The 27,661-nt window shown below is 40.2% G+C and overlaps 1 protein-coding gene across 1 annotated transcript in view; it reads right to left on the reverse strand.

Annotated features, from left to right (window-relative positions):
• AGPAT5 (1-acylglycerol-3-phosphate O-acyltransferase 5) overlaps positions 1-27,345 on the reverse strand; it is a 60,067-nt gene extending 32,722 nt beyond the window's left edge. The window contains exons 1-4 of the mRNA XM_080585451.1: positions 26,887-27,345; positions 9,121-9,190; positions 8,798-8,913; positions 3,501-3,590 (exon numbers count right to left, since the gene is read on the reverse strand). Of these exons, the coding sequence (XP_080441577.1) occupies positions 3,501-3,590; positions 8,798-8,913; positions 9,121-9,190; positions 26,887-27,105 (495 nt within the window). The 5' untranslated portion in view covers positions 27,106-27,345. The remainder of the gene's footprint in view (positions 1-3,500; positions 3,591-8,797; positions 8,914-9,120; positions 9,191-26,886) is intronic.
• Positions 27,346-27,661: the final 316 nt, after the last annotated feature.

Genomic DNA, 27,661 nt, shown 5'->3' on the forward strand with positions numbered 1-27,661 from the left:
ATGTGGAGAGAAACTGTAAATAACCAAGTGACCTTTAACACAGATTCCCTTCCATCTCTCTCTATTGGCATATAATTCTTTCCTTAGCAGCTGAAAGGCAAACTTTTCTCCAACACTACATTAAAGGAAAAAACCTCCACCACGCACATATGGAACAACCAAACAGTCACAGCTGCTCAATAAATGGAGGAAAAGTCTACTCTGATCTGCACCATCCAGTGTATAATTTTAATAGAAATTCAGAGTAGTAAATTACTTGTTTTCACAGGAAGCCTGCAGCAATTCATTCTTGCGCCGACAAGTTCAAGGCGTACTTGTTTTACTGATTAAAATGTCTTCATTTTAAAAGCACCATGGTTGCTTGTGAATGGCCCAGCAAGACAGAACTGCAAAGTTTATTCATGAATAATGCATTAAGGACAAAGGTTATCATGTTCTTCTCTCGGTATTAATTACAGGTTAAAGAGCATTTATGGCATCCACATTTAAATTCTCTGATAAAGTGGATTATAGGAAGTTTAGTCTTCCCTCAAATGACTGCTCAGTGGTCTGTAACTTCTACCCCAGCAGATGAAAACAATTTTCCCAGTAAATAGGCTTTTGACAGCTTTGGTAAAACCTAAGGGTCCCTCCCTACATGGTTTGCCTAAAGGAGATTTAAAACAATGCTCTTTAACAGCAGTTACGCGCTATTCTCTTCCGTGCTGCTACCCTAGATAACAGGAGGAAAATGGCAACAACGGCCTGGTAAGCACATCCACTTCTGTGCCCTGTTTCCAATGCCACAGAACTTCCAGGCAGCCAAATTATACCAAAAATTAAATGTACTCAGGTGGTCCCAAGTTTACTTGGCCTTATCTGAGACAGGTTAGGTACAGGTTTTCAATCCATATACAACTGAAGAATAAGAAGAAAGAAGATTCCGGAGGGGGAAAAAAAAAAAAAAAAAAAAAGCCTTCTGGAGTTATTTCATTTACTAATCAAACACGGACATCCACCATGAAAAGCAGAACTCATGGTGGAAGCAGCTTTAAAGAAAAGGTTTATGCTTCAACCTCCCTTTACTTTTCAATTAGGCTAAAATCATGCATTAGTCTGTCGAGCCAATTTATAGCATTGGAGCAACACTGTACACTAGTTACAGGTTTCCAAAAGAGATGCAGAATTAGATGAGTTTCCAGGCATGTGTTCCTAAGATTGCGTTAAAAAAAATAAATCCAAATGTTTCTATAAAGCAGAGTGATTTAAAGCAGAGTTCAAATCAAGACTCTTATCACAATCAAAACATTAGTATTACAACGAAACCCTGCATTTTAGGGGATGCAGAGGGCACACAGAAAACCGGACTCAACCAGAAGCTGCATATTTGGCTAGCAAGAAATCAACGGGCCTGTGTGCGAAAACACCCTGCCAGGAGATTTCATCCGGAATAACCAAAGCAAACTGAACCAGCACTTTGCTTAGGGGAGTGACTTCAAACACATTTCATACATCCTACTATTTGTCTTTGCTTATTCAATTACACTGCAAGTTTTACAGAAAGCAGAATCTTTTCCACTTGCACACAGAAAATAACTTATGTAAAGCAATCTTTTCAACATCCCAGAACTCTTCTGGGTAATGCTGGCACAAATGATCATTACTGAATATGGCCATCTTCTCCCTGTGGACATTATTAGATGGACAAGTCCCGATATACCTATGCTTCTTATGAGCTAAGCAACTGCCAATGACCTCTGGAGCACAGAAGATCCAAGTAGCTCCTCAGGGAGAGATTCCCAGGCTAACACAGCCCCAGATGATACACTGAGAGATACTGATTTAATATTTGTTCTTCCTGTCAAACATACAAACCAAAGAAATTATACACTTTTTAAGCGCATTTCATGAAGATACAATGTATAACACTTGTACGTTCACCTTTACTACTATGCTAAAAATATATAGTGGTTAAGCTGTGTTGTATACTAAATTTCTATTTTCTACTAGCAAAAATATTTTTAAGACACCAACAACTTCAGAAGTATTTATTAAACATAGAGTACAATGCCACAGAGATATAATCTAATAAAGATTACATTTTGTGTATATGACTGAAACCAAGATTTGGAACTTATAAACACAAAATGTGCATGCTCCAGTAGAGAATTAAGCTTCTTTACAGAAGGGTCATGCAAATATCAACAACCAAAAAAGTCTCCTTATCCTCTTTATGCTCTGTTACAGAAGATGTATGTTATTTACTGGTGTACTGGGAAGAGCCGCCCCCCGAAAGGACAAGTGGAATTCTACTGAACTGATGTCATTTCATGCTAGCCAAAAACTCAGGGCAAAAACTTAAGTTGTCGTAATGTATTTCTGGCCATTGTAACTTATAGTCTAAAAACAGGAAATAGATCCACTTTACTTAATTAAAACCAAAAAAGCTCACAATGTTCAGGCTAAATCCTAGTGCTCAAACTCATTCTGTCTTGAACTATCTTGAGTGGGCATGCTTTACTCATTTGAGGTATTCAGTAAGCGTAAGACCGGTTTACTTTTTCAACATGTTTGATATGTGCAAACATAAACATACTATCTACAAAAGAAAGAAGAAAAAAAAGAAGAAAAAAAAAAGAGTATTACGAAGGTCAAAACAATCTATATATTCCTTGTACCCAAGCTTCATCTTTAAGAGATTTGCCACTTACTTGGAGTGGCAAGTCTTAATCACATCATTTTAAATAAAAGGAAAGTGCAACTGTTCTATATCATGGCTGGCTGAGTTGTTTTCTGTAAGTCTAGCCAAAAAGGCAAAAAACATTTTAATGCACAGCAAGTAATGGAAGCAAAGTGCAGTGATTCTAACCACTGAGCCACAAACCATACAGGGAGTCATGAGAAAAGTCACTTGGCACTAACAATGAGTCTTCAAATAGAAAATTATCATGAGCCGTTTTTCTGGTTTTGATTTTTTTTCTCCTCCAAGCGTAGCAGACAAAGTTACTCAGTTCTAAGATGTCACTGCCACTAAAAGTGGACTGATCATTGGGATGACTAATGAAGATTTAATAGGAATGATTCTTGACTTTCAGAAGATCAAACAACTGGTATTATACAAAAATACCAGTCTGACAAGCAACGCTACAATAGTCAGAATGTTTTCTTTTGAAACACAGGAGACACTAGAAGTGGCTGCCGAAGCAAGTTACTGCAGTAGTTACTATAGGTTCTAAGATTTCAATCAGATCCTCCCTGCCCTCTACAGACAGAATCAAGAAATTTGCATCATTCATAAAAGGACTAGTCTAATTTCTAGGAGTTTAATTAGAGGGATCATTCTAATCACAAAAAAAAACAAAAACCGCCAAACCTGTAAAAATACAGAAAGAAAACAAATCCATGACTTCTGTCTTGTAGTTTGTGGATGTGAGGCATGGCTAGTTTCTCCTATAAGCCCTCGCCACTAAAATGGTCAATGAAATGAGGAAAGGGGGGCAGAAAGAAAAGTATAATCTTACCGAAGTCTCAGCTTTCATCTGGGTCCGCAACTTCTCTCTCATTTCTTTTTCATTGAATTTGGCACTTCTTTTTACATAGACTCCTCCATGCTAACAGAGATAAAAAAAGGAAAAAAAAAGAAAAAAAAAAGAAAAGGATTAAATATTTAAATAGTTTAATGTAGAATACTTGATAAAAGAACAAACAAGATGACAGTGACATTCACCCTTATGACTCATGCTGCAAATTGCCCACAAGACATTTTCTCCTAGGATGAAAGCACTTAAAACTAAATTTATATTTGTACATAAGTTCACAAAATCTGTTTATATGAGGATCAGATGTACAAAAAGTATTGTAAGACACTTGAAGTGTCTTGTTTAAAGGTGTTAAAATAATTGACTGGAAGATGGCATTGAAACTGACCCCAGGGATTTACTCCTGAAAACATAGACAAGGAGCTTAACTTGTAGATCAAGGGAAATCCCACAGCAGAAGTCACTCACATACAAGTAGTTACTGGCCAATGTTTTCAATCATATGTGCCTGCTCTTAAGTAGTGACTAATGTAAATACTGCAGTTACTTGTATTGTACCTATACATACAGAATTCATGAAAGGCACAAAAGTAACTATCACAAGCCCTGAAAACATTTTCATGTACTTTACTAGAGAACTAAACATTAAATGAAATTAAATACTGAGACCAAAATCGTGTAAGGCAAAGGATTTTATAAAAGTATTTTTTACTGAAAACCATTAAAAGAAGTTAGACCATTTCCTGGAAAAGATATGACTTGTTCCACACAACTTATCACAAAAACTTAAGTAAAATCTGCCTCATTATACCTCCCTCTTCTATCACTTTGCTTTATCTACAGCTGAGCTACTACAGGTTGTAAACAAACATGGTCCAAAATGAAAAACTGCTACAATGAATTCTGAAAAAAAAAAGAAAAAGAAAAAGAAAAGAAAATGCTCCCAAATAACAGAATTTCATTTTTAAGTGATGTCTTCTTCAAGGATTCTCTAACTCAATTGTTAACTCAGTCATACTCTTCTTTGCCCACCCTGACTGTTGGCATTAGGATTTATCAGGTAATTTCGTGTCTGTTTGTGCTTTTACATGCTGTTAACAGAAAGGTGACAATAAGATTAAACTTCTAGGAGCTGAACCTCATTCAAATATCTTATCTCAGGAAAAGATACAATACATTACAGAAACAGGGGTGTTGTGGTGGATGCATGTGCGTGTGGGGAGCCACCATCTTATCTGAGTGTCATGGACAGGGCTACAGCTTGAGGGTTAGGAGGAGGCAGCCAGAGGAGCAGGCTACAAAATGTTCTTTCAGCCTTTGCTTTCCATGGTGTGGAGAGATGGCTGTGCAACTGCTCAGCTAGTGATATTTGACATGACTTTGAAGTTGTTCTCCAAAAGCTGCAGTGAAAAGGAAAGAAAGTCAACGGCGCATTAACTCCATATTAAATATTCTGTCTTAGCATTATTATCTGTGCTTCCCTCCAAGGTGCAGCTGCAATGCTCCACTGTGTGGTTATGGCTGGCAGGGGACCAGAACTATGCAGGGAACAGAACCACCCAGTCCATTGAGCCTGGCCTTAAGCAGATGCTTGAGCATCGTATCAGCCCCAGCACGCTAGCAGTTTACCAGCCCTGGATAGATAATGTCATGAACAGAAAAATTTTCCATCAGCTGTGCAGCAAACAGAGCCACACGCTATCTACAAACTTCATATGCAAGGCTGTTTTTAAGATCTGACAGCATTAAAGGGACGTAGAAGTCTTATGCTGGAAAGTGACACCACAACTGCTCCCAGGACAGGCAAACTCAGTGTGGTATGAGAAACAATGCGTCTACTGTATAAGACTTCCACATAATTTGTAAGTCATTGTTCTGTGTGAGCTCAGCTAGGTCAAGCTTTGATTCCAGCCATCCCTCGTTTATCAAAGTCTTCCCTTATTTATCAAATTACTAACCAGCTGCAGTAAAATGGGAAAGTACTGAACCACCTTTTCCTTTTTTTTTTTTAAAATTGGTGAACGTACATAAATCAAGTTACTGTTGTCCAGTTTGCTCATGGACACCCAACACCAAAGACAATCTCAGTGTCCCCAATTCAGACTTCTTCCTTGCTCAGGAATACATTTGTACTTCTCATGTCAATATGAGTATACAGACACTTAACACAAGGACAGACAAACTACATATTTTAAGATCACCGCTCACTACACAAAACCCAGCTACATATATGTCAGCTTCCCTGCAGCACAGGGATACAAAGCTAAGGAGGCAAGATGCCACACTAGCTAAATAATCAGATAAAATTCAGTAACAACCAAAAGCATACATGAGCTGATGCTGAATAACAGAAAAGACCTACTTCCTATGTTAAAAAGTCAAGCAAACTTTGGGATATCAAAAATATTTATCGCTATTATGTCCTAGCCTCACCAGGTGGTATAAGATGAATAAGAGCTGGCTGCATTTTGGCGCAGAAAGATAGGGCAAAGCAAATTTTAGATCCACCCAAAAATAATAAAACCAGTTTTATGAAAAGAAATCTATCTACCTAATAAATAAAACTCGGAACATAACAGGTTAATTTAAGTGTTTCTTTTCCTTTTTTCTTTGCTATTAGATATCTGCCTCCAAAGAAGAATGTCAGTTATGCAATTGTATACAGCTCAAATTCCCCAATTTGTATTGCATTTCCTTTTCAGTAAGAGATCAAATATATGAACGCTTTTCAAAACACATTTCTGGAAGTATTGTTTTTAAGTTTTTGATTTTTTTCCGCTGTACTTTAAAAGCCCCTCTCTCAGTCAACAATGGATTATGTTTACAAATATACTTCCTTTGTGCCTGAATTTTGCTCTCCTGGACATCCAGACCACGTTTATTTCCAAACAGGATGTTTACCTGAGGTAGGGAATATGAATTCCGTGAGCATGTCGTAACTACGTGGCTCTGGAAACTTTTAGTGGAGTGTAAGTGACATCACTAACAGAACATCAACAGGAAGGGCAGGAAGTGTTTTATGTTTTTGCACTGTTTGGTGTGATAAAAACAATAAAAATACCTATTAGCTTGCGCTGCAGTCCTGCTGCATCCCGTATCCGTAATTCAAACACATGCATCACCATTGTCAGTAAGCTGCCTTTCATCTGTGTCACTGAATTAATTTTATATAATTTTAACAATTTACCTATATAGCTATATATAGCCCCCACATCTTGTAGTAGTTTTATATTTTGAGGAACATGAAGCCGAACAGGTTCTCTTTTTTTTTTGATTAAAAGTGTAGCCTACATACGGATTAATTTCCACAGGAACCTTCTGTTAACAGTCGATATATCAATCAGAAAACAGAGCACCGGATATTCCACATAGCAATAGTCATTTTCCAAAATCTTGAAAAAAAACGATTTTGGGCACCTAGCGATAGCAGATGGAATAGATATCCTGCCTGTATTTTAATTAACTCCGACTTAAATCACCACAAATGTAATGACTACAAGCAAGTACAAACAGCAAAAATATTTCCATGCAACAGACTGGTCTCTTTCTCTTCAGTGGAAGAAAAATGAAGAGAACCAAAGTAATTGGTGGAGACTATTATTAGACAACAGAGAAGTCCATTTTCTCCCAGTGGATACCCTCACTGAGGTACAACCAGGTATGATATTTTGTACTTATTTAGGGAACTGGGAGAGCAACCCCTATACAAATAAAAGTAAATCACATATGGTCTTCTTCTTTTCTCTGCTGCATATTCTTTTCTAAACACTGCAATTTTTGAAGAAAAGATGTCAACCACGCATGCTCCAGCCTAGCTTTACAGCCTGCTCACTGCCTATGGCACTCACGCAAAGGACAACAAAAATTTTCAATTGTCAGGCTGAAAATAGCATTGAACCTGGATCTGCCGGTAGGTACCTAGAGGAACACTCTAACCATTTACACACTGAAAGTGGGAACCTCAACCGTTACCTGTGCTCTAAAGTAAAAGTCAGAGAGTCCACTCTCTCTAGAGATGGGCATTTTAGGTGACATGATTCAAGACTTTGCACTCAGTGTAGGCACCTACAGCAAAGCTAGAAGGGAACATCTGATTGCTGGGAAAGGCCACTGTTCGAGGCGCTTCCTAGTCTTCAGCATCCCCTATGAGGCAGTCTGTGGATCTGTACCCCGCCTTGACCATTACTCTCTAAACCCAATAGTAGTAGCATTTTTATGCAGTAGCTTATTGGAGGCAAAGTCTTAGTATTCTAGCAAGAGTATTTTTCTAAGGTTTCTCCCTTTTTTTCTGAAGGGTGAGGAAAACAGATTAATGTTCAGGGAACAGGTAAAGATCAAAGATGGAAGCCAAAGGGGAAGAATCTTGTGTAACAGGCACTTTGGAGCAGTTATCCAAAACTTAATCCATTTCTATTCTAACAATTAAGCACCTACCTAAACTACATTTTGTTTCATTTGTATATAGAAACAGTCCTGCTTCCAGAAAAAGCAAAGAATAGACATGACAAATTCAGAGAGGAGTTTAGAGGTAAATGTCATTTACATTGTTCTCCATCATTTTAGATTAAAGATCACGATCACTCAGTATGTCGTCTGTACAATCAACATGGCCCACTGTTTCTTCTGTAATTGTATGACTTTGAGTCACATCAGGTTGAGCTCTCAAACTAAAAGGAACAAGAGAAGCATAACGTAGGAAGGGGAGAAAGTAAGAAGTAGTAATAGGAATATGGTCAGACTCATTTAGGTTTACAGAGTTCTGGCTTAACTGAAGCCCAAGGCAAAACCATTAACAATTTCATGGAGGCTGGGATCTGCCTCTCCTCCATGCCATCCTAAATTCCTCTTTTATATTGTTTTAATGAATAAATAAATAAATACGCACACTAAAAATGTGAATTTACACACAGTTTGAAGCATGACCAAAAAAAAAACCATAGAAAAAAGTCTGTTTTCACTTACTGCCAAGTGGGCATTTGGACTGTAAAAAGAACAAAGTATTAGAATATTCTGAAACAGCTACTAACAGATTGTACAGCTTTAATTCTAGTACTAAATACTGACCATAAAAAGCATTAATTTAGAAGAGTAAACTGATTTTTAATAACAGTATCTCAACTACAATACACATCTAACTACACTGAGTGAAAGAAGCTATTTTCATGTTCAAACAACTGTCAGCTCAGAACTCCATCTTCCCATTACATATGATAAATAGAAGGCACGTACATCATATATATTTGACCCACAAAGAGCAAGGAAAAAATGAATGGGCTTACCTGTGAAAAATACCACCCGTACAATGGAAGCCATTTTAACCCATCTTTCAAAACGTACCGGACATGCCCAAGAGCATTCTGCCTGATTGCCAACATGTCCGCAATAATCCAATCAACTGCAAAGACAAAAGTCCAAAATGTTCAGTTAAACCAGTTCTCAACTGACACTGATAAAACAAAAAGCACATTTTGTATACCGAAATATCGTTAAAGTTTTCTGAACTAGAAGTTCTAATTAAGAGCTCATTAGGGCAAGGCTAGGAAGGGACAGAGCAAAAGGATGAGCAGATCTTTAGAAGCGTTAAGAAAAAAACCACACAAACCTGTACACTGATGATTTGATAAATATATTACATTTTCTTTATTTTTTGGCAAATCCCCATAGATTATTACCTAAAAAAAAAAAAAAAGTGTTAGTTTATTGTTTATATTCACTGTATTAGTCAGTGACAAGATCCAGTGAGGTAATTACCAGTTTTCCAAGAAAAATTAGCAGCAGTTTTCCAAGAAAAATTTCCAGCAAATTAGCACCATTAACCCCATTAATTTATCAGAACCCATCATGCAATCAACAAGGAAGTTAATACTAATTAATTAGGGCACAAGAAGTCTGTTCTGTTCTTACTCCTCAGCCTTACAATGGGATCCATTGATGCCAACCTATAACCACAAGATCCCTACTCTAATGCAATTAAAGGTAAAAGGAACCATGACAAAACCATCATTTAACTTCATAAATCACATCAGTAACATATAGCATATGCTTCAGCCAGGCACTTGTTATTAGATCAGTTCAATTTAAAGCTGTATGCTTTCCTAGATTAGATCAAGAAAAAAATCTCAACCATTTGCCACAATTTTAACCACAAAGAATGAACAAAAATATGAGACCGGTGGGGCAGGGATAAAAGATTAAGTTGGTCTTCAGCTTTTGTTACATTATGTTCTTCTCCATTACTTTAAAGATCCCTTTTTAACCTTGCAGTTTTCCTCCCTCAAAAGTAACTACCTAGGAGTGAAATAGCCTTCTGAGAGCACAGTTAAGAGCATGATGCAGAAGTAATCATAATCCAAACAGCTTTGAAAATGGATTAATTCAATCCAAACAGCTTTGAAAATGGATTAATTCAATCAAATTTATTTCAGATATAAAATGAGAAGCTGAATTTAACCATTTCAATTCTCAACTGAAGAATCTGTACAGCAGTGTATTATAAACACTTCCATTATCTAATTTAGCTTAGTTTTCCAATCAGCATTTTCCAGATAGCATTACCCCCTGACCCTCTCAATACTAATGGGTTGTATTCCTTGTTTGTAGAAATTAGCTGTATTAAAGACATATTCTTCTTCGAAGTGATGGGTTTCACCAAAACAAAAGCGCTATATGGGAGGTTTACCCACTTATTATCACTACTTCCCCAGTCGGGACTGTCTGGATATTTTATCAGGAAGATATAACTAACACTCAGATCTTGATTAAAATCATTTAGTGTGCTGAGTCTCAAATTGATCCTTACATTTACATTTACAGCACATTTACAAGCACATTTAGAAGCAGCTCTGGAAAATGTGCCAGTTAACCTGTTATACCAATGGGTAACTTTTTGTATGGTAACACTAGGCAAACACCCCACAAAAATCTGCATGTTTACAATCATGCTGTTGCTTCTTTGCAGCTGCACTGATAATCAGATTTGCTTTCAAGGCAAGAAACCATATATTGGCAATTTGAGATATTCAGTAAATATGTGCACAAGAGATCATCCAGCACACAGTACGGAGAACATAAGAGGATATTACTTATTTGAATTCTTTTCCAGAAAATGCATGTACAATACATTTAACTAACTATTTGTAACCAGCCAGTTGACAAGTATATTCTGAACAGTTTCCAAGAAATTCAAACAAGATTTTGAAAAGCGGTATGAGTAATTTTCTCATTAAAGTTCAAGGAGAATTTATAACCTTCCTTCTGACAGTCTTGCTACCACATGCTATTTAGTACAAGGTAGCATCAAAGGATCTGCTCTTACAATTCAGGTACAAAGATTTCATTGAAATAAAAAATTATCTTCCTACTCTCACTTATAGAGTGAAAGCTTCATTTTGAAGTGTATACTGCCAGAGATGTTATGCAGTAGGTCCACAAATACTGTTTTTTAATTTCAGTTAAGACTCCACTGTGCAGTTCCTGGCAAAGACTGCTTTAGAGGAAGTGAAAAGGCCCAATGCAACAGATCACTACAACAGAAGGTCCTGATTGATGTCTATGCTTTCATAAAAGGTAAGAAAATATGAACAAGAGGAAAACAAAATCTGCCCTTGACACTGGAAGAGCTGGCCCACACAAAAAAATAAACATGGTTTGAAATACTTAATTTATTATTTTAACTTCTAAAAATTTCTGCTTTCTCTTGTGTACAAAGTCAAAATCTGTGTGATCAGAACCACAATTCAAAGCACTCACTTGTGACTATTACATCAGTAAAAACAAATATAACAGATATTCCCTTAAAAAAAACATATAAGATTGTGTCTGCCAAATGTAACAGTTAATCTGTATTACTTTTTATTTCAATAGGATTGGATGTGGTTCACTTTTTAATCCCAGAGGAACACCCTCTCATTGTTACTGTAAGTAGATTTCTGTGTACGACATAGTCTTACCGTAACAGCCAGCCAAAACATGTTTATGTGTAACAGACCAAAATTTTTCAATTGTGATAAAACACACAGCCATGCAGTTGTACAGAACTGAAAGGATCTATCTTCTCCTATTTATAATTAGTTCTCATTAAACACAAGAAAGGATATTTTATTTCAAAGTGAAAGAAAGAGTAAAAAAAAGTGAAAAAAAACCCACAACTATTTTGCTTGCTTGAATGGCTCAGTCTAAGAGGAGGCCACAGCTTTAACCACAGCATCGTTCAGTTCAGCAGTCTCAACAAAAGGCTCATACAGTTCGCTAAAAGCCAGCGAGCAGCTATTCACATATTCAACATTCATGGCCAGGAACTGTGGGCTAGAAATTATACGATATAGCTATTATTACAGCCAGAGAAGAGTGGCAACTTTGAGCCTTCGTTGTCTAGAGGTTTCTTCAGCTATCACAGGACACCCCTACTCCGTGAACAGTCATGTAACTTTCCTTCTGAGAATGAAGCATGTTTGTTTTAGCCTTGTGTTTCTGGAAACTTTTGCAGACCACACTTATAGACGGTTAAAATTTAGAGCCTTGAATCCTGCAGAAGTGTTGCCTCTTTCCTCTCTGGAATTCGTTTGCTGGTGGGTAAGCAGGGGAAGCATTCAGGGCATGCCTTCAAGTTCTGGCGATCTGAAGCTTTTAGGTGAACCAGAGCACCTAACCTACATTATAGCTGCAGAAGGAAGTGACGCAATATTCTTCTTAATGGTTTCCAGAAACACTTTGACTCCCTGCTGTTGCTTGTAGTTGTAACTCCACAGAACTCCCTGCTGCCGAGGACTGTGCAAGAGCAACCAACTCCTTTTCAGACTGCTGGTGCAGAACATATCCAGGGACCACAGTGCAGGCAAGCACCCGAGTGATATGTCACAGCATATATATATATATATATATTCTACCTACCGATCGGTTTGAAAGACTGAGAGGAAAAATGTTCTGTCTGTCACAATGAAGCAAGTGAGGAACCTATTCATTTGAATAGGTGTTCTTTCGTTTTCTTCAAAAAAAAAAAGCACAATAAAGAGCAACACAGCAAGCCAAATTAAACAGAGATTTGAGGGAAAACAGCGTGCGGGTTTATAGTCTTCCATTGCAAACATAACTTGGGTATAGAGCATTAAAATTTGCGAGTTTAGTCATGTTTTGGATGCTTCACAGCCCAGTTCGCAACAGCAGGTAATACCACTGCTGTTGATACGGGTCTTTCACATCTGTTTATGTAGCAGTGCCATCAAACCCAACTCACAGAATGTTAGGGACTGGAAGGGACCTTGAAAGATGATCTAGACCAATTCAGTTGGTCTCAGATAAGGGAAGGAGAATGTTAAATGAATTCCCTTCTGTGGAAGGGCTGGGACCCAGCTGTTCACATGCTGAGCAGGCACAAGACATGCCTCAGAGGCATCAAGGGCAAAGCTCTAATGCACAAGCAGGAGGTAACCACAAGCCCTCCTGAAGGGGGAATTTACTAATTCAACATTACGCTGAGCCAGGTATGCAAATGGGGGCTCCAGGGTGATCTGGTGACACCAGCTTCTGTATCCAGTGCAATATATTCAGCCAGGGCTGTGCAAGTGCAGTAGCTTGCATAGCTATGCAAAACAGTCCTGCATGGCAGCCACACCTGAATACACTGTAATTTGACAAGGCTGCACAGCAACAAGGTGGAATTAGATTTTGATTTCTTGATTAGGAAATCTGCACATACCAAAGAAAATGAAATAGTTCATTTAATCACATCCTAGCTATATTGTCTCAGTAAATAAGGCCATGACAAACTAACTCAAGAGAGAAAAGTAATCACACTATCAGAAGACCTGCACGCAGGTTGACTGGTGACCACATCAAACTCCTGGCAAAGAGATAACCTCAGTGTGGTAATTGGATGTGGGTGATCATGCAAGCAGTTCTCACACCTCTGCTTCACTGGCAGTATGGCAACACAGATGGTTATTGGTGGTAAAAACTTGGGCCATCTCATTTGATGTCCTGTGGCATTGGCACACTCATTCTTGGCTCCTCAGACTTCACGGCCCTCCCTCCCCTCATTCCTCTGCATGGAAACCAGGTGTGAATTGCAGGACAATGCTCCCTTCTTTGCTATTACTTCAGCAACAGAACTGATGTGCACTGGGGCACAATGCAGAGAAAAAGGTGGAATATAAAATATAAAGCTCAGCTTCCAGCACACAGCCAAAAGCAACCAGAAGAAAGGATTAAAACAGAAATATGGTAATAGCAGAACTTTCCTTCCCTCTCCTGGAGGAAGACAAGAGAAACAGAACATTCCAGAAATCCAGCAATCGTTTAAAACAACTATACAAACTTCAGGTATTCAGCTGTGCTCCCCTCAAAACATGCAGTTCTCTCCATTTTGCCATTTCTTCCTGACTCCTTTAGTAACTTGGACTGCATGCTCTTTGGAACAAGAGCTTCTGTGTGAGCTGGGCTCTACTACAACTGGAGTGCTTATTAGAATAATTGGTATCCTAGGATACATTTCTCATCTTTTGGTCAAAAAATCTGGAAATAATTTTGTGGTAAAAGGGTGGAGCTTGCATCAACAAACCTCCAAAAGCAACTACTAGATATGGCTTCTGAAGTCAATGCATAATCCAGGACAAGCTGTCTTCTGCAGCGTTGCTGCTCTGTTAAGATCTACTGCAACAGTACTTAAATTCTAGTGCTACAGGTATCTTGTGGGAAGTTCTCTGTTCTTCTAAAAATCTGCCTGATGACACAAGCAGTCCTTTAAGCTTTCCATCATTTATCAGCAGTCCAGGCTATCAGGGGAGGTCCCATTAGACTGGTGGCTAGCAAATGGGATGCCCATCTACAAGAAGGGACAGAAGGAGTACTCAGGGAACTGCAGGCCTGTCAGTCTGACTTTGGTGCTGGGGAAGCTCAGGGAGCAGATTATCTTGAGTGCCATCATGCAGCATTTACAGGACAACCATGAAATCAGGCCCAGTCAGCATGGGTTTATCAAAGACAGGCCCTGCTTGATGAACCCAGTCTCCTTCCAGGACAAGGTGACGCATTCGGTGGATGGGGGAATGGCTGTGGATGTGGTCTACCTATACTTCAGTAAGGATTTTGACACTGTTTCCCACAGCATTCTCCTGGAGAAGCTGGCTGCTCAAGGCCTGGACAGGCATAAGCTTTGTTGGATTAAAAACTGTCTGGGTGGCTGGGCCCAAAGAGTTGCAGTGTATGGAATTAAATCCAGTTGGAGGCCGGTCACTAGTGGTGTCCCCCAGGGCTCAGTACTGGGGCCAGTTCAAGATCTTCATCAGTGATCTGGACGGAAGTATCAAGTGTACCCTCAGTAAGTTTGCAGATGACACCAAGTTAGGTGCGAGTATTGGTCTGCTTGAGGGTAGGAAGGCTCTGCAGAGGGATCTGGATTGGCCAGACCGACAGGCCAAGACAAACTCTGTGAAGCTCAACAAGGCCAAGTGTCAGGACCTGCTCTTGGGGCACAACAGCCCAATGCAATGCTACAGGCTGGGGGCAGAGTGGCTGGAAAGCTGCTGGTGGAAAGGGACCTGGGGGTACTGGTCGACAGCCAGTTGAATATGAACCAACAGTGTGCTCAGGTGGCCAAGAAGGCCAACAGCATCCTGGCTTGTATCAGAAATAGTGTGGCCAGCAGGACTAGGGAAGTTACCTGGCTCTGGTGAGGCCGCACCTCAAGTACTGTGTTCAGTTTTGGGCCCCTCCCTACAAGATGGGCATAGAGTCCCTGGAACGTGTCCAGAGAAGGGCAACAAAACTGGTGAAGGGTCTAGGAAACAAGTCTTACGAGGAGCGGCTGAGGGAGCTGGGGTTATTTAACCTGGAGAAAAGAACGCTCAGGGGAGACCTTATCACACCCTACAATTACCTTACAGGAGATTGTAGCAAGGTGGGGATCCGTCTCTTTTCCCAAGCACCAAAGTGATAACACAAGATGAAATGGCCTTAAGTTGCACCAGGGGAGGTTTAGGTTGGAGAGTAGGAAAAATCTCTTCACTGAAAGGGTTGTGAAATATTGGAAGAGGCTGCCGAGGGAAGCGGTTGAGTCATCATCCCTGGAGATCTTCGTGTAGATGTAGAGTTTAGTGACATGGTTCAGTGGTGGACTTGGCAGTGCTAGGATAAAGGTTGGCTAGATGATCTTAGAGGTCTTTTCCAACCAAAATGATTCTGTGATTCTAAACAAAATATCTCAGATCACAGGATCTATTTACCCTGTTTGACAAGAAGCAGGCTCAAGGCAGGACATAACTGGGGGCCTTGTACTTGGTGCTGACAAATTTCTCAGGTATTCAGATGCCCTACTATAAGCATATCAAAATGTTAGCTTTTCTTCACAGAAGATAGGGAAGCACTTTTATTCTCATTTAACAAATACAGGTCTCACTTGCCTACACCATAAAGACACAAATCTTCCCCCAAACACTGAACAGAAGGATTCCACCATTTTACAGACTCAAGACTTTGCACTGTCCTTAATATTTTTCATAAGCAACATCTAAGCTCAAGGGAATGCATGAAGATGAAAGTTTGAATGAGAAAGAAGAAAAATTGCACAATTTAGTTGTCAGCTGCTTTATCTCTAGCACTGCAAAATGTTTACCTTTCAATATATTTCTTCCTAAAAATACCTTTAGATCACATACAATTTTTAGGTAATGGTCATATTATAATTATACATCATAACGTCTTTTAGTCAAAGAGACTACCTACTCAAAACATAACTGATCAAGTCTGAAGTCAGCTGCTCAGGCTCAGCACCAAACCATAAAATCCCAATGCAATCCACTTTATTGGAGCAGATAGCTCACTCAAGTATTCTGCAGCTATTTATTTTACTGGGGTTCTGTGAAGAGAACCACTGCCAAGAGACTGAGCTATGGGACACATTGAGATTTCTATATGAAATTCATAGATTGTTCTTTAAATCATTCTTTTGATCGCACCAGAAATCCCAGAACTCCAAAACCACAGCACAATGTGAAGTTGTTGCCATTTTATTCCCTTTTTGCAATAAGACTATATTAGGAACATTATTATGTATGACTGAATCATACCATCTGACGTTAAGGGTGAAGCCTGTACATTTTTGCTTTCATTCTACGTTTTGGTCTGATGGTCTAAATTGATGAACTGTTATAAACATAAGCAGTTACGCTTCATTCAGTGGCACAGCACCAACTACATGTACAGAAGCAGCATAGTTCTGATGCTGAATATAAAGGCTTTAAAGTTTCTCCGTTGAATTAAAGAGATTACTAGAATTCACTCATTAATTAAGGGAAAGCTCCTTCCCAAACAATCAGAATCAGTGAAACCTGAATGGAAATGCAGCTACCTAGTGTGCTAATGAAAACGTACGTTAATGTTTTCAATAAAATAATATCTGTATCAGTAAAAATAAAACTTCAGAGTCTTATTCTGTGTGCATTTGACTACTTTTTTGTATTTTAGCATGAAAAAGACTTTTAAATATTTAGGCTATAAAAATTAGTTGCGTACTTTTTCTAGTTATACAATGAATTAAGTAATTTTCGCTGCAGGCAGTTGGTCTGAAGAAAAATCATGGTAGTTTCACTGCCATCATTGTACCAAAAGAAATCAAGTAACTGCAATAACAACTACCATACTTATTTAATACAAAAATCCCACAGTCCTGTAAGAGGAAGGAGACACTTGTCAACAGATGGGCAATATCATTTTTGTTTAACTGGACTAGATTTGTTTGCAATTCTTATCTGCTTGCATCTTTCACAGATGCTATGTAGAGTTCTTAGACGTTATAGACTTACTCCTACAGAAGCATTACCTGACTTTATTTATAGTCCTCCTCAAAGCCTCATGTAGTGATTTACAACATAACATGATAAATACCTTTATTCACACCAGTCTAACATCACTTAGAGATTGATGTGTATAGTTCTGGAACTCCTCTTTCAGAGGGCAATTCAGTTGGTTATCAGTGTATTTCTAAAAGGGGCATGGTGGAAGCACAAAGTTCTATGATACATGCGTAATAATTGGGATATCCAACCTGAACAAAAGAATAATTTCAGAGGGAGTAAGTTGTCAAAATAGTATATTGAGCAAGTTCTGCTAGTTTGTATTTATTTATGCAATGGTGCCAGACTTGATTCAACCATAACCCAGACAAAGGAGCTCTTGGCTTCTAGGAGAACTCAGTGCTGCAGAAAAGGATTCACAAGACCTGCACTACCAAGTCTGCCAGCTTTGAATTGCCCGGATGTAGCCCACTGAAAGCACCAAAAGCAGATGCAGATCTTAAATCCCATCGTGCCTTAACACACTGCTCAGTGCTTTTAGAAGGTTCATCTAAGGACGGCGGATTCTCTCTTCTGAAAACACACGGCTAAATCAGCTTTTCAAAGTGGTGAGGCTATGTGTATGTAGAAGGAGCTGAACTGATGGAACACACGAGTACAGTTTGTGCTTTCACTCATTAAGTTAAAGAGAAATATCACCATTTCTTCCTTTTTTTTTTTTTAAATAGAAAGTAAGAGACAAAACTGTTTTTGAGGTCCCCATTTCTGCCAGCATATTTGAAAGTACTCTGTCGATACAGGAGCTTTGCTTCTGCATTCTGATCAGGGTTATATATGGTTCAAGCACTTCACTTTAAAACATGCACAATTATTTCATTCATACCTGGACTCCTTAGCTATCTGAGGAACCATTAAAAAGGCACCCATATAGCTTAATTGTTTCAGCACTGGTGACAGATTTTGGCATCTACATTCTCAATAAAACCTACTTCCAATGCCAAAATCATTTACTGGATCTTTCTGCAATTGGCCTGCTTTTGATTACAACGCAATTCTGTGACACAGACCATGGAGTGACACACAATTACAGTCAGTGATCATTTGGGAAAGTCAAAGTTAGAGCATCTAAATGATTCTTACCATAAATGCCCAATAATTACATCTTTTTTAAGACAACAAAAACCACAAGTACTGTGCACATTTCAAATACATAAACATATGTGAAAGGAGATTATTTATAAGCTGAGATTGCTACAGAAGAGTTTTCCTGAACATCTGGCATCTTGGTAATACGCAAAACCAGGGGGGCATGGAAGTATTCTACCTGTTTCATTAGGAGAGCAACACTCTCCCTCATAATCCTTTGGCACCTCTGGAGATTTTTTCTACAGAATTTTCTTATTATCTTAAAAGAATGGAAAAAGTGACCCACATCAATTTAGCTGTTATTTATTTTGCTACTCTTCTGTAGTGGGAAGTACATAACGCCTCCTCCCCCTCCTCCCACCAAAAAAAAACCACAACAAACCAATCCAAACAAACAAAAAACCTAGCAATTATTGATGCCTTGATACATTAAGCATGTTCTGAAAATGTAATCTTCTGCGCATCTCACCAGCCAGAAGCAGGAAACCTTGTGGCAGCAATGTTATTTGCAGTGTTCCTCTAGCTAGAGCTCTTTATAATAGGATTTTTGCTTCTAAATGTGAAGGACTTCTAGGAAGAGTTGATTAAATTTTTATCTGTAAAACTCATACAAGTGTTTATATCAAGTACGGGCTGAACTGGTGTGGAGTTATCAATGAGTCAAGATGCGTGGGAAAGAGTAAGATGAAAAAAACTCCATGCTCTCTGCTTGTGATACTGGAATAAGATTTCCAAAAGCTCTTCCACATATCATTTTCAATAAATATTTATCATTTAAGCATTACAGACTTTCAAGAAAAGGCAAAGACAAGGCAGAAGACAACACGAGGGGAGGTGTCTGAACTAGCTGCAACTTATCTGGCTCCAGATCTGAACACAGTAAACTTGAGTGAGCCTCAAAAAGTAACCACAGTTACCATCCCTCTAACACCTCTGCATACCACCACAGCACGTGCTTGGTACTGTGAGCCATGTTTGCTTACACAAGAGAAACACGCATGCCCTCTGATTCCCAAGTAGCTTTAGAAAATGGACAAAGCAAGTCTTCAAGTCATTCTGCGAGTTCGAGAGGAAAAATTATTGCAACTACCACAATACAGTTACAAGTCATATTGTTTTTCTTCATGTTTAGATATGTGCTCAAATACAGAAATTCAGCCAAATCACAGGTAGCTAGTTTTATATCTAAAAAAATAAGGAAAACAAAATATCAAACTAGCATGAAGTACGTGATTTCCTAGACCCACAATGAGGAGCTGTAACAGAGAAGATGACAAGTAGTAAGTGACAGAAATGAAATGGAGAAAATAATTTCCCTGTTTTTCATCCCAAATCTCTTCAGAGCTTAAATTCAAATTGACAGAACAAAGATTAAAGAATGCATTTTTCCCCTGAGAAGTTATGCTTCCTCATAATTGTAATGTCAAAATCCTTGACATCTGAGCCTACTTTATCTAAGACAAGTAAAACTGAGGAATAAAAAAGACACCCTGTAAGCCTGAGGTAAATAGTTGGAAATAATTGGACTCAAATGTTTAACTATGAATAGAATCTTCTCTTAGCAAGAGCAGTGTCTGATGGTATAGTACTAGGAGAAAAACTTCTCAATTAACAGTCACCCTTACATAAAGCATCTGGATGTATTATGCAAGAAGAAGGAAAGGGCATGGAAGAACACTGTAAAACTCCATGGCCCAGAATCTACCAAAACAGAGTTAAACTCAAAACGAAGGTGTATAAAACTCATGCAGGTTAAGAAGGAAGTGATAAATACCACCTGTATTTCAAAATATAACAGCTCAGGCAAAATTAGGATGACTTACATTAAGAACTGAATATAATATAAATCTATTTTAATTTGAATATCTTAAACCAGAAAAAATTTAATATCAAACTACAGTATTGTAAAACTCACTGGCTAAGTAATTGAAAGCAGAATTTTGTAAGTGCTTTCAAACCGTCTTTTGACTCCTTAGCTCCTCTTACCTGGCAAATACTTATGTTTATAGGATTTTCTTAGGTATACATAGCTATTTTTAGACTGAAAACATATACTTTAGTTTTAAATTGCAGACAGTATTAGATAAGGCTGATATGAAATTCAGATTCACTCGTGACTTGGCAATTAGAAAATATATGCCAGGCAAATCTCCACACAAAGTTTCTGTATTACGAACCCAAACAGAGGTAGTTCTGGTTTGGGTAACTGATACGTGATTTCTGAAAGAGCTAACAGAACTAATTTGTAACTAATTGATTTCATTTTTCATGTATCGGGGGATAGGAGGAGATCAGGACGAGCAATGACCAAGGAGTCCCTCCATACTATATTCTATCCAGATTGCCCCAGGGCCAGAAGCTGCAGCAAATAAAAATGCTTGCTGATACCCAAAAGAACTGCCACCTCCAAGGACTTCTAGCTTCACAACACTAGCCAAATGCAGTCAGAACAAAATTTAAAATATATGCAAATATGTCTTTTGCAATATCTAAAAAAGAAAGAGCACAAAGCTTACATACCTAATGTACCTATTTTTGCTGCCTAACACCACAGTGGCACGTAAGAGTCTAAAATTAGACATCCGTCTCAATCTGAAGGCAGCATCCCTTAGGCTTAGCAGGTATCACTTAATTTCTGCTACAATAACAGATAGGACTTTGTTGTAATACTATAAAAGACACATACGCCTGGAGAAAGCTGCTTTCCAAAATCCCTAATGAGATGAGCCAGGGTAAACTGCCTTCATTGAGCTAGTATAACAGCAAAAATTTTCATTATAAAAAGCAGGTCTTCTTTCAAATGTTTACCACACAGAAATGATTCACCTCGCTACATTCTCAATTACCTTTTCAATCTCAGCACTGTTCCAACCCCCAAGACTTATTTCTACCATTAGACTTATTTCTACCATAAACAATTCACGATTTATCTTAACCACTCACCAGCTAACATAGTTTCACAAAGTGGCCACATCGCCTAACCAGAGCTGCTGCTGCTCCGTGACACCATTTCCACAGTGTGCTATAAGCCAGGTCCAGTAGCAGGATCGCCAAAATGACAGTCCTCCAAGGCTGTCCCACCTGGCCTTGCCGGCAGAGCTGTGCCTCCCAGCTCCGGTGCCTCCCAGCACTCCCCCACTCAAAGCTGTCGGGCTGGCTGCCCACACTGGGTGGAGAGCTCAGAGACCTCAAGCGCACATTTACAAAGTTAGGATCACGAAGTGCTACTATCAGCACCTTCTGTGCAAATACAACCAGAGAAGGATGAAAAGCAGCACCTCCTTTTAACTTTCTGGTAGTGGCATCTGCCCAGGTCCTCATCTTGAGGAGGTTCAGCCCCTGACGTATCTAGGGACAGAAAGCACCTCTGTGACGTGAGCCTCCTACAGCTTTGCCCTTACACTTCTGCTGCCTCCCTCTCCCCAGCTGGGCCCTTCTGCATTACCTGTTGCACCGTGGAACAGCTTCAAACGGGAAAGCAGAGAGTGCCTGCAGCAAAGATAGCCCAGCCTGGCAAAGCTGCTGTCCTGGGAATAAAGCTGAGTGCAGACCTCATACCTCTCACTTCCAAAGCAAATAACCCAAAGGCTACGACACTAAGCATCCACATCCCAACCTCACACTGAGCTCTCCTCACAGGCCTCCCAGGAAGCCAAGACTTTGGGCCTGGGCTACGCTCTGCAGCACAGTATAGTCCAGAGTTGAGTAACAGTGTCCCTGAAAAGTTCTGATTTGCTCAACCTTGTCACTACACAGCAGCCCAAGCTTCAGTATCAGCCCAGTAAGCATGTTTTGTTGTGTAGCTGGGATCTCACATATTTTCTAAAGTAATTATTAGAGACACCACAGCTATGCAAAACAACACCGAGGTTGCATCTGATTCTCCCAGAGCCCTGCGATGACAAAGAAAAATAGAATTTCATAATGCCTTTAATGAAAGCACCACTTCCAAAAATTCATTTTCAGAAGGAAGTGGGGGTAGGGCGAGAGAGCTGACACAAGCATTGAAAAAAATCCACGCACATTAATTCAGCCATGGATTTTATGCAATTGTCAAAATCTTTCAGAAGGAAAATGATCCTTTAGGAAGCAGTCCAAGCGATGATTTCTTTATTATTTCTTCACTGCCACTCCATACAAAATATCAAACACAATTACAACAAAAAAGGTTGAAGAACGTTCTGATCCCAGCTGATCTGAAACATGTGCACAAACACAATAGGCATTAATTTCATCACCCTGACAGCAACTGGGATAAGATGCTAAGGGTCATAGAGAGATGATAGCACTCATCGTATTGAATTACTAGTCTTTTCAGCCCTTCAAACACCCTAATCATAGGCATATTTGCAGTCATTTTGGTTTTCACATTCTGTGTTAAGATGCAATCGTCTATTGTCTGTGCTGTATGAAATAGAAGAGTCTGGACTTCCCTAGCACAGCAAAGACAAAAGCTGTAAGACAACCACACTGTTCACATGCTGCTTGAGGATTTGGAAACTTGTGGCCAAATCTACAATTAGCACAAGCAACTGCAAGCCCTCCAATGCACTTGAACTGCACCTGTCTATGTCAATGACTGCTTTGGCTCATCGCTGGTAAAATTAACACCCTTTGCTCTCTAAGACTTCCTACTCACTTTACAGAGTTCAAGCATCTCATATATGTTCATCCTAGAAGAAAATACTGTAGCACTCCTGCAGCTTACAGCAGGGCAGGTGAGATTCAACGTAATTACATTTCCATCCAAAGCAACATAGGGCCAAAACAGGGCCCTTCTCCCTGTTCCACTTCCCAACAAACCACCTTTACAGATTTTCATTACTATGACTTTATAATCCTGGAGGTTGTTGAAAAGTACTGTCACAATGCCACGTATAGATTAATTTTATATATATTTATAGCTCCTTAATAAAATGCATGGATATTTGCCAAACTGCAATTGCACTGACAAATCTCCAGAACGCTACAGGATTTCACTTTATAGTCATAATGTTTTTGTACAGTTTACCCAATTTTCAGGATTGGCAAGTTTTGGCTTGCTTTTTGTACTCTAAATACTGGTTCTTCAGTTTTCTACAGCCAACTCTTGCATGATGACTAGCAATAGGACTATTTTTGGTAATTCATTTACAGAATTCTAATATTGTTGGAAAACCTAAACCGATTCCATCTTAGCTCAAGTTCTATTCAGGCTTTCCAAAACAAATCTTTTTGGTGGAAAAAATTAACAGGTCTGACTAAAACTTAAAAAGTATTTATAGTATGAGAAAATGAAAAAAAAAAAACCTTTTAGATATTTCATGAACCATTCTTTAGAATATAAATACTCAGAAATGGTTCACAGCAATTATTGCTCTGTAATTATTTCATATCTCAAGCCAAATACTTAAGAGAAAAGGAATTATTACTGTTTCAAGACTTCCTGACACACAGTTCAGAGTATCACCTTATCTGGTTACATTTCACAACTGAAGTATGTGCTACAAAGATAAAACGTCTTCCTAGCACAAACTAGAGTTTTTGTTTTAATAAACTTGGCTTAAAACACCCAAGTCAAGTACAAAATAAGAAAAAATGTTTGCACATATGGTCATGAGGGAAAGATAGGATTAGATACTCTACGGACTAAAAGCCATTGATGCACAGATACATCATTTTCCTGAAAAATAAATTTTAAAAAATCAAGATATTTCACTATTTCATTCAGTCAAAAAATAATCTATGTTCAAAATCCAAACCAACTTTTAGTCTATTAACACTTCACTGACGCTAAAAATGGGAATTCCAACAAAATTATTATTTTAAGGTCAGACATCTCAACTATTCACAACAGCCTTGGAGTGTTATCGTATCGAAAAACCACAAACATTCTAAGCATAATAATACAAGGAATGCTGAACGGAACACAATGTTAAAGACATTTTTCTTTTGCATAGGGTGAGACTGTGGCAGTGCTAAGAAAGTCACTTAAGGCTTTGATTCAGTAAATCACTTAAGCGTCTGTGTAACCCTAATGACTTCAGTGAGACTAGGCAGTATGTCCTGGTATCCTGGTGGATCAAGTTGTTGGCCTCCCTTTTATCCAGTTACAAAAATTATTGCAACAAACTTAAATCGGCTGAATAAATTAACGGACCCCAAAGAGATGCTGAACTCCTCCCTCCTATGGCTATTATGATGTCTTAATGTTCGTAAACCCATATAACTGCCTTTATGGAGCTACTAAAGTTAATATTCTTATATTCTGGGGGGGGGGAGATTGCATATAATGATGTTGCGCTTCTGCATTTAATTACATGCCTTAAAACAGCCAATTCACAGGAGCTCTCAGGTTACCATCCCAATCTCAAACATTCAGGCACATGCTTAACTTTCCACCATGAGTTTCAAGTTAAACGTGTTCAGTGTTTGCATGGGTAGGTCTGAAAGGACACCCTGTTTCTCCTCCCTAAGTATATCGGAGATCTCTTCCAGTTAAATGAAACACAAATCTTAAGGGTTCTTCCTCTTACCTTCCTACATATGCATCACACTTTCCATGTTTTTATTTAGCTTTGAGTCTCAGTTACTATTTCACTTACCCTACAACATGTGCCAGGTTGGTTTTGTGAACCTTCTTCCTTGTTTCTGTGATTCTTTATTTCAGCTTTGCCTGCATCACCTCCTCTCCTCCTAATATCATCTGCTGCTCACTCTGACAAAGCATCTCTATTTAGATGTTGTTCTAACTGATCACCTGTACGGGCCTCTCTCTTCTGTTTGTATGGAAGAATTTCTATCAATGTAACCAAAGAAAACAAAGGTGGACAGACAATGGTTGCCTTTTTGTCTGTTTTGGTTATCCTTGCCCATCCTGTACCCTTACACGATAGGCATTTTTTATGAAAACGTTTTTTTATCACAAGTTTAAAGTGGTTGCTACTCTGTGCACAATGTTAGTAGGAAAACTGAACAATTTTCTTGTTACAATTTATATCTTGATTTTTTTCTTGCTCTCAATCTTTGAAGGGGTTGAATTAAACTACTATACTGCTGCTTTCAGCAGCTAATTACCAAAGTGTGCTACTACACATCAAAATGCCTGCATTAAAAGATGCTAGACAAAGAAATAAGGCAGATAAAACAGTAAGTGCTTAACCTGTGAACTACTGCTCCCCCTTCCCTTTTTTATTTAAAAATAAAAAGATGTAAATCACAACACAAGTTAACAAATTTGGACAAGATACAAGGGTGAGGTTACATGAGTTACAAGTTGAGTCAGTCAAAAAGTAATCAAGGCTAAAAGAAGATCTCACTTCCCTTTTGTATCCTTCCTATTCATCCTGATGTCAAACTGTGCAATTCTGCTCTCTGTGTAGCTGGCTTTGTGGGTTTCCATTAAGTGAGGCCTACAACTGCAGCTTGGGAGCAGAAACCAGGGGAGACCCAGCCTGAGTTTGAAAGAAACATTTCATAAGTCAGTGGATGAATAACTTAACTGGAAATATCAAGAAGGACCTATTTGTACCGGCTCTGTAACACACCAGTCAACACGTAAACACTTGTTATTCTTTACTCCCAAGCACATACAGCTGACACTAACTTCAAATACACTTCTGTACACTCAGCAACACTGAAAATCAGGTTGAGGCACAGTGAGCATCTTTTAAATACAGAATTAAAAGTCTCCTTATTTACCTTTCAAATTGCAAATAAATGTGTAGCCCTTTCAAATATGTAACGTGATGAGAAAATTGTTAAGTGAGGTATTATTACTTGCACCCAAATGAACCCCTGGTCGTGCAAGAGAGGCCTCCAGTTCTGTCTTCTTAACCTGAAACTTTGGACTGCGCTTTCTGGGGTACTGGGTAATCGCTGTCCACGGCTGATCCAAAATTTAAGGACCGAAACCTGGCAGCGGGCAAACTGTAAGAGAACTGTGAAGCTGTAATAATCTAAAGGTGAAGAATCTATTTATTAGAAACCTGTAGATGCACGAAGTGCAATTATGGTTAGCTACAATTTCCTTATCAACTCTCAGTGCAGTACCGCAGGTGCGCGGAACAGGCCGCGCGGTTCAAGCGTGCAAAGGAGGCTGCCACTCGGGTGCTGACCGAGCATGACTGCTGTCACGTCCCTTCTGCCTTCCGACCTGCAAAACGAACACAACACCGGCACGCCGTGAAAAGCATCACTCGAAGAGCATCGTCGGGCGGCGCTGGGCCAGGACGCGGGCGGGAGTCTTCCTCGCGGTCTCAGAGGCTTTGCTGGGAGGGGAAAGGCCGAAGCCTGCACCTGCTGCCAGCAGCAGATTTCCTCCCCAGGGATTTCACTCGGCAGCGACCGCCCGGGACCCTCGCAGGGATGCGGGGTGGGCACGGGGGGACCCTACAGCAGGTCCACCACCACCACCATCACCGCCACCAGCGGTGGTCCCGTCCCAGCCGGCTCACCTGCACGCCCGTGTAGTTCTCGAAGAAGAAGAGCACCATGCTCTGGTAGATGGTGTAGAGGCGGTCGTCCACCTCGCGGTAGAAGCGTGCGGGGAGCAGGGCGGAGAGCAGCCTCCATGCGCCCCAGGCCAGCACGTAGGTGGGCGCCGTGCCCATCATGACGGCGGCGGGCAGGAAGTAGCGCATGGAGTAGGTGTGCAGCACCAGCGACAGCAGCATCTTCCCGCTCGCTCCCGGCCTCACCGACACACCCGCACGGGCTCAGGCATCGCCCGCTCCGCCTTCTCCTCTCCTCGCCTCGCCTCCCCTCCCCTCGCCCCGGGCCGGGCCCGCCCGCCAGGCGGCCGCCTCCGGCTGGGTGCCCCGGGAGCGGGCACCGGCTCACGGCTCCCCCAGCACCGCCTCCGCCACCATGTTGCCCGGCCGCAGGAGGAGGAGGAGGAGAAGGAGGAGCGGCGCCGGCAGGAAGGCGGCCCCTCACCGGCCGCGGGGGGGCTTCCGGGCCGGGCGGGCACCGGGGTGGCTCCGCCCCGCTTATCACGGCCGCAGGGGACGGGGACGGGCACGGGCACGGGGCTCGGCGTTGTCGTCGCCGCCGCTGCCAGGCCGGGTGGGGAGCGGGCACCGGCAGCCCCGCGCCGAAATGGCCGCGGCACCCCTGTGGGGCTGGTCCCTCACGGCGCGGTGCGCTGCCAGGCGGGGCACTCCCGCTTATCGGCTGTAATCAGCACTCATTTAAGCCCAGCGCGGTGTAAATGAAGCTCTGTCTCCCCCG

This window comes from Anser brachyrhynchus, assembly GCF_964034855.1.
Source record: "Anser brachyrhynchus genome assembly, chromosome: 3".
NCBI classification, from domain to species: domain Eukaryota; kingdom Metazoa; phylum Chordata; class Aves; order Anseriformes; family Anatidae; genus Anser; species Anser brachyrhynchus.